Below are 8534 nucleotides of genomic sequence, written 5' to 3'. Positions count from 1 at the left end.
ATTGGGTAAGTTATCATAATATAGAATAAAATAGAATAAGATAAGCTAGAAGATGAAATAAAAGTTTCATACTTGAAATTTTCTTGATCAACCAAAGTGAAAATGAGTTATTTTTATTAAAGCTACCACAAATAATGAGTCGCGGTCTAATTTCTTACTTGAAATGAAGTTGATTTTGATTAATATGAGCTATAATTTGATAGGTCTTGGTTATAATGTCTATTAGGTAAGTTGTCATAATATAGAATAAAATAGAATATGATAGGGTATAAGATGAAAATAAAAATTTACTACTTAAAATCTTCTTGACCAAAGTGAAAATGAGTTGTCTATATTAAAGCCATTTCAAATAATGAATTGTGGTCTAGCTTCTTATTTGCAATGATGTTGATTTTGAGTGATATGTGTTTTAAATGGATTAGGAGTCATTTTGATAAGATCTTGGTCATAATGCCTATAAGGTAAGCAATCATAATATAAAATTAAATAGAATAATATAGGGTAGAAGATGAAAATAAAAATTTACTACTTCAAATCTTCTTGATCAAAGTGAAAATGAGTCATCTTTATTATAGCTATTGCAAATAATGAGGTGTGGTCTAGTTTCTTATTTGCAATGAAGTTGATTTTGACTAATATATGTTTAAAATGGATTAAGATTCATTTGTTTTGAATCCACAATTTGATAAGATCTTGGTCATAATGTCTATTAGATAATTCATCATCAAATAGAATAAAATAGAAAAAAAATAGTGTAAAAGATGAAAAAAACATCCCAAGACACTTTCCAAGCAACAATTTAAAAATGGCCAAATCAGAAATCTATGGCCAGCTATTGCAAGCATAGAACTGGGCTGAATCAGGGAATTTCAAGGGAGGTGATGGAAAGCACAACTGTACAAGGGCTCATGGTTGATGTAGAGAAGGACCAGGATTGGAAACCCAGAGAGTCTAGATCTTGGAGTGGACAAAGCAACATAAATCTCTAGGTTAATGGTCAATAGTAATTGTGCTTTGAATGCACTTGTATGTACTGAATTGCTTCAAATAAGCCAATATCCGGGCTTGAACTAAGGCATCTGAAATCTCCTCAAATGTGTATCAAATATACTTATATGGGGCAAGACTAGAGGTTTTCTCCACCCAGCTCTTTCCTACCGGTGTCCCTAGTGAGTCAGGTTGTACTAGGATTTAATATCAATAAATTTCTTTGGCTACGACCTTTTACCAATCAAAAAAAAAAAATTATATATATATATATATATATATATATATATATATATATATATATATATATATATATATATATATATATATATATATATATATATATATATATAAAATAATGTGTAAAATATATTTTAATTGTATATTGAACTTGACTTGTATTTTTTATATTAAAGAGTATAGTTTATATTTCAAAATTAAGATTACTAGTGAGTTTTATATTATCTATTTTATTAAAGTAATAAAATTTGTATATTCCATAATGATTTGCTTGTTAGACAATAGTACTATTGCATTGATTTTTTTCAGCATTTAAATAGTTATTAAAAAAAATAGATTTTAACCAATTACAATCAAATATTTTTTGTTTTTAAATTTTATTTTATTTTTGTAATGTTGAAATGCACATTTTTTAAGTTAAATTATGAAACATATTTTTCTTCATAATGATTGGTTAATTTACTTTTAGCTGTTATAGATGGATTTCTTGGAATGTAATGCAAACTTACATTATTTTCTATGCAGGCCACTCCTTTTGTTTTCGTCCGTAATAAATTTACATCCTTAGATGTACTTTTCCTGGCATTGTTTCCCTAAATACCCACCCACTAAGGAAGGTCTAAGTTTTATTTTATGTGAAAAGATCTAATTTAATAGAATACAAAAGTTATTCAATTTAATTTTAAATACAGAGTTGAATATAAACTATTGAATATGATGTCAGTATAAAGTGTATAAACTTTCACTAATGCTAGTTTACTTGCTTAAGGATAAACTATTCTAGAGGAAATTTTATGTTTATCTAATCAAAGAAATGTGCACAAAACAACTATAAATGTGTAATATTTTTCAAAGTTTGAAATTGAAAATTTATTTGTTTAATATTTTTAATTTATTTAATAGATTATAATATAATTTTGTAAATTTTAAATTATATTATATTTAATGTATATGATATTTATGTTTTGAATATATTTTATATTATAAAATTAATTAATTTAAATAATATTATACACAAAAAAAAAATGCAAGACACTGAGTATTGGATGATTTGTAGAAGAAGCAGTGATGGAAGGCAACAGGAGTGGCAGTGGCTATAGGAGCAGGGATGTCGATGTGTGAAGCTTGGGTGTTCAGGTCACAAAGATTGGTTCATGGAGTGATGAAGCAGATATTGCCTTTCCCATTCAAGCAGGGAGGTTGCAACCCACTTAGAAACCGGTTAACTCTGGGAGAGCAGACATGTTCCATGGAGATAGATATTCCAGACCGCAGATGAATTATGGGAATCCATATTTGAGTGGAAACCAATGCCCTATTGACCCACATAAATGGGAGGAAAATGGTTTATTTGGAATAACAAAGGTTGGTATCGCAAGACCAAGCATCCTGCTTCCGAATTCCCCTAAAACTAGAAACCATCGCCTGAATCTAGCATCCCTGGTGCGGTAATCGAGAGAGGCTATCCACATTCTGAACCCAATCAAGTCCCTCTGAAATCTCAAGATAATTTCCAAATGTGGAATGGGCGCTTCGGGCAAGATAACTCTAGGGCGGACCATGCTAGGTTTTGGAGATCTAACTTTCATCCTAAAAATCGGAACCCTTGGTCGGATCGAGGGGGAAACAGGAAACTCCAAAGACGAACCTTTCTCCCTCATCGTGCTCATCATCCTAAACCGGTAAGAAAATCTTCAAGACCTACTATCTTTTTGGATGAAAATAAAATTAATTCTGCTAGGTCGAATTTGCTTGAGTTTTTCTTTTTCATCAAGTGGGGTGGTAGAAAATGGGTTAAGGGAAACTTTGAATCCTAGTGTAGAGCACAATGGGGAAAGGATATTAACATCAATATTCTCCCAAATGACTTCTTTATGATCGAATTTATGAGAAATGAGGAAAAATGGCAAGCTAAAAACAAAGGTCCATATATCTTGGATGGCATTGAAGTTCACATTATTGAATGGTAGGCCAATTTCAATCCCCAGACTTATGTATTACTAGACAGTAAGGTATGGATAAGATTGTACAACCATCCCTCAGATTACTAGCATATTGATGTTATTAAGGATATATGCAAATACCTTGGCACATTTGTTTTGGTTGATGAAATTTTGGAGGACAAAATATGGGGAAGCTTCCTCAGAATATGCATTAGCATAGATCAAATCACCAAGATCCCCGATGAAGTTAAAATTATTGGTGTTGGGAAGTTCTGGATCCAAAAGTTTGATAGATAAGATTAGTTACATATTTGCCCTAAATGTTTCTCCTTGGATCACACCGGCTTAGGTTGTGATGTTTCGGCTACGATACAGAGAAGTTATTCTTGTATGCAATCTCCTATTGAAGAAAATCTACAATCGGAACCTCCTATCTCCACTTATACTGGGGAGAATTTTTGTAGTGAAATTCATGATAATGAGAATATTCCATTGACTGAGGCAACTCCTTTGAACATAGCTCCTCCCTCCTCTAATCAAAATGATAGCTAACAAGATCTTCTCATGCTTCTGGAAAAGACTAAAACCTTACAGGCGGATATTGAATCCAAATTAGCAGATTCGCTACCACCCTCTCCTCTTGAGACTGGGAGTCAGCTAGTAATTGAAGACTACAAAATTCACTCTCAGGAAAAGGAGGCTAGAAATTTGGGGGAGATGGGAGATAAGATTTTGTCTTCGTTGGGTATTGAATTGGAAGATGGTGAAATTGAGTCTTCCTCCTCAGAGTGGGAAGAAGACTTTGAACTAGACTATGATCTTATATTGGAGGATTCCACAAAAGGTTTTGGGAAGTTGGATTCAACCATTGAAAAACCAAACTTTAAGCCAAAAGAAGTGTGGGGGCGCAAGTCAAAAAAAATAATGCTAAGAATTGCTAGTGCAGCTAGTGGTCACACCAAACTTAGTTTAGGAAAGCGAAACACCCTTCCCTGGAGCAATGAAACTCTTATCTGGGAACGTCAAGGGCATCAATGCCTCTAACAAGTGGCGCTTGATTAAGCGCCAGATGGATGACACCAAAGGAGATATTTGGCTACTATAAGAGACTAAATGGAGTAAGGCTGAGATTGATGAAAAATTGAAAGTTTGGAAATAGTGGAATGGTCTGTTTAGGTAATCAGATGGAGCCTTTGGTGGCTTGGGAATCATCTGGAATCCCATGAATGTTAAGATCTCTCTTATTGGGGAAGATAAGTATTGGCAACACTGTTTGGTAACTATCCTAGGACGGAATGAGAACTTCAATATTTTTAATATTTAAGGACCATCTTCTGTTGGTGATAAATGTGCTCTCTGGGATCTCTTAACCATCAGAATTTGCAACATAACTGAAGGCAGTTGTGTGGTTGTTGGGGAATTCAATGCGATCCTTTTTGGAAATGAAAAAAGTGGGGGCATTCAGAGGACTAGTACAACCCAGAAGGATTTTTTTGAATTTGTTGAGAAGAATCACCTAATAGACATTGTTCCTAAAAATGGAGTTTTCACATGGACAAATAGGAGATCGGGTTGTACTAATATTGTTGAACGGCTAGACCAGTTTCTTGTTATTGGTGATTGGCTAGGACAAAATCTTGTTTTAGAGTCATCGATTCTCCTGCTTATTGGATCAGATCACTACCCGATCTGTCTAGAGGTCCCCAAGGGACAATCAGAGGGAGGTACTCCATTCTGATTTGAGAAAATGTGGTTTAGAGTGCCTGAGCTATATGAACTTATATCTGTTTGGTGGGATGAACTCATTTTGGGGAACAATTAGAGATTATTCATACTTAATAAGAAGCTCAAGTATATTAAGGTTAAGATCAAAGAATGGAATAGGAGCCATTTCAAGAATATTCATATGGAGAAATTAAGAATTAAGGTTGAGTTGGAAGAATTAACCAATTCTGTCATTACTTCAGGAATGATTGAGGATTTATTTAACAAAGAAAATTACCTCAAATATGATCTAAATGAAATCCTTCGCTGTGAGGAAATCCATTGGCGACAAAAATAAAGGGAGTTATGGCTTAAGGAAGGTGATAGAAACACCAAATTATTCCATATATCAGCCATTGGCATTCACAATAGAAACAAAATATCAGAGATTAAGAGACCAGATGGTGTTATTGTCAGGAACTATGAGGACATTGTGCAAGAAGCTATAAGATTCTTTGAATCTTTAATGAATGGTGGTCACCGGAATGATCATGAAGCAAGAGCCAGAATTCTTAACTCAATTCCATCCATAATATCTGATAGTAAAAATATAACTCTCTTTAATCCTATTTCAATTGAGGAAGTAAGGAAAATTACCTTCCAGCTGAATCCTAATAAGACTCCTAGCCCTAATGGCTTCCTGCAGCTTTCTTACAACAATTTTGGGATATCATCACTTGAGATCTACACCTAGTAGTAGAAGAATCAAGAAAGAAAATGACTATGCTATGTGCTATTAATCACACCTTTTTGGCTTTAATCCCAAAAAAGAAAAACCCTCAATAGATGAGTGATTTTAGGCCCATTGCTTTATGCAACACAGTCTACAAGATTGTAACAAAGATCATAGCCAACAGATTAAAGCCCCTCCTTAAACACATCATATTGGATGAACAAAGTTGTTTTGCCCCTGGAAGATCCATTGTGGAAGGCATTATCATTTCCCATTAAATGCTTCACATGACTAGGAAAACCAAGGATGCATGCATGATTTTAAAACTGGATATTCTGAAAGCTTATGATATGGAGGATAGGGGTTTCTTAATTGATGTATTAAATAAATTTGGTTTTTGCAAGGAATGGATCACATGGGTTATGAGTTGTTTATCATCCCCCAAATTCTCCGTTTTGGTTGATGACTCATCTCATGGCTTCTTTTCCATGTCAAGAGGAATACAACAAGGTGATCTAATGTCACCATTTTTGTTTATTATAATGGTTGAAGCCTTGGGTCGATCAATAAGTGCTCTTCAACAAGATGATCAATGGATTGGAGTCAATGTGGCAACAGGGGTTGAAAAAATGACTCACTTGTAGTTTGTCGATGATACCATTCTGTTCATCTCACCATGTAGGAGAGAGGAAAGGACAATTAAATCATGCCTCGATGATTACTGTATGGCTTCCGGGCAGAAAATCAATTGGCACAAATCTGAAATATTTTTTGTCAACACTCCGATTAACTTGCAAGGTGCCTTATCAAGGATTATTAATCTCAAAGTTGCAAACTTCCCAGGGCAATTTCTTGGAATCCCCCTCTTCATTGGCAGTAATAGAACTTTCTATTGGAAGCATCTTATTGATAAGTGCAAATCCAAGCTTGCAAATTGGAAAGGCAAGTGGTTATCCTTTGCTAGGAAACTCACTATGATAAAATCAGTCCTCTCTGCACTACCGGTCCTTTCCATGGCATGTCTGAGATTACTGATGGCAATTGAAGATGAGTTGATCTCTATACTGAGAAATTTCCTTTGGAATGGATCGGATGACAAAGGGAAATTTCCTTTGGTAGCTTGGAAAAAGATCTGCCAACCAAAAAAGGCAAGGAATGCTGGCATTCAACAAATTTTGGTTATGAATTTAGCTATGGGTGCTAAATTGGTTTGGGAAATTTGCAGTGGTGGTAAACAAAAATGGGCAAGGATTCTAAAACATAAATATTTGGACTCCTTGGAGCCAAAAAGAATTCTCACTATAAATAACCCCCCTAGAGGTTCGGCCATCTAGAATTTTATTGTGGAAAGCAGGGAAATCATAAGTGATCAGGTTACCTAGGATGTCAAGAATGGAAAGGATGCCTCCTTTTGGATTGATTCTTGGGCTGGTGAAGCTACCTTATGTCTCAACCCTTCTCTGCAACCCATTATGGTAGAAACTTGTCACCTCTGGGGCCACAATATCTATGATTATGATTATCCTATACAAGAAAATGGCATTGCTAAGTGGATATGGAACTCCTTAGATCCCTTGGACTTGGATCAGCACTAGAAAGACTTGTTTGCCGACATTCTCAACAAAAGGGTTATTTTCCTGTCCCCTGAAAAGGACATTATTAGGTGGTGCAGTTCCTCTGATGGTAAATACAAGGTATGTTTTGGTTAAAAATTGAAAGAAGCGGCTATAGATAAGAAAAACTGGCCTGTTAATCTTTTTTGGCACCGACACCTCCTACCCAAAGCAGGTTCATTTGCCTGGCTGACTTGTCAAAAAAAGATTCTAACTAAAGAAAGGCTCTATTAAATGGGTATCAATGGACCTAGTAGATGCATTTAATGTCAAGAGAAAGAAGAGACTACGGATCACCTACTTCTCCACTACAAGTTCCCCAATCACTGTTGGTGGCATTTCAAGGGAAAATTGAGAATCATTGGCCCCTTCCCATCAGGGCTAGATGAGTGGTTTCTGCAATTGCCTAAACCAATAGGAAAGGCTATATTTGCTGATTTACTTTATATTTTACCATCTTTTCTGATTTGAGAAATTTGGAAAGAAGGGAATCACAAAATTTTCTAGGGTAAAGGGATGAGCTTATCATCTATTTGTGGGAAAATTGAGAACCATCTGTCTGAGCTCCTGAATGAGGTTGCTCAGTCCAAATCATTAAAGAAAAATATATATACATATTGGGATTGGAAGATTAAGCTGGTACTTCCAAATCTGCTCATTCCACCTCTTTTTGGCAAGGGATCCTTGATGGATCAAGTCAATCCAAGGTTGGGTGTTAAATGGGAAGCGCTAGAGCCTGGGTGGTGTAAGGTAAACTTTGATGGCACTTCTGCAGGTAACCCGAGTCAAAGTGGTATTGGGTGTATATTGAGGAACTCCGATGGTATCAGTATAAAAGAAATCTCTGAAAAGATTGGAGTTGCCACTAACAATGAAGCTGAATTTAGAGCGGTGTTATCACTGTTTTAAAATTGGGTTCTTCTTTCCCCATAATTGGCTATGGTACCTTGAAAATTTTCGAATAGGGTGTAGTCCCAAGTGCTTCAGCTTTGTTCTAAACCTAGGGGGTTTAAGAGTTTTAAGTTTTAGACCTTATCATTTTGTGTTAAACCCTCTAGTTTCTAATCTTCCGTTACTTTATTCACTTAAGTTATGGGTCGCGGGGTCATAGGAAGTGTCCCCCCTTGCTATTTACCTAGGCGGTTACGTTGATTATTTGAAAATTTTATGCCTTGTATGCTTTTCTTCTAAAGTGTCGGGCCCAGTAATTGCCGATCAACTTAAGAGATGATCTGACGGTCGATGCTATTTTGCAAGGGTAAGATGCTCCCCCTTTAAGCCCGCGAAATAGCAAAAATGAACGAGGGTCGTCCA

General features: G+C 35.3%; 1 protein-coding gene across 1 annotated transcript; it reads left to right on the top strand.

Annotated features, from left to right (window-relative positions):
- The first annotated feature begins 7736 nt into the window (after positions 1–7736).
- LOC131055960 (uncharacterized) lies at positions 7737–8129 on the top strand. Its single transcript, XM_057990274.2, has one exon. It carries the CDS (start codon positions 7737–7739, stop codon positions 8127–8129), a length of 393 nt encoding a protein of 130 aa, XP_057846257.2.
- The last annotated feature ends 405 nt before the right edge of the window (positions 8130–8534 follow it).

The sequence above is a fragment of the Cryptomeria japonica genome, chromosome 7 (genome assembly GCF_030272615.1).
Source record: "Cryptomeria japonica chromosome 7, Sugi_1.0, whole genome shotgun sequence".
Taxonomy (NCBI): Eukaryota; Viridiplantae; Streptophyta; class Pinopsida; order Cupressales; family Cupressaceae; genus Cryptomeria; species Cryptomeria japonica.
Note: the sequence above shows the minus strand (reverse complement) of the source record. Positions and strands in the feature narration are given on the sequence as shown.

Coding starts and splice junctions, on each gene's coding strand:
- LOC131055960 (XM_057990274.2), top strand. CDS start 7,737: ATGAGCTTATCATCTATTTGTGGGAAAATTGAGAACCATCTGTCTGAG.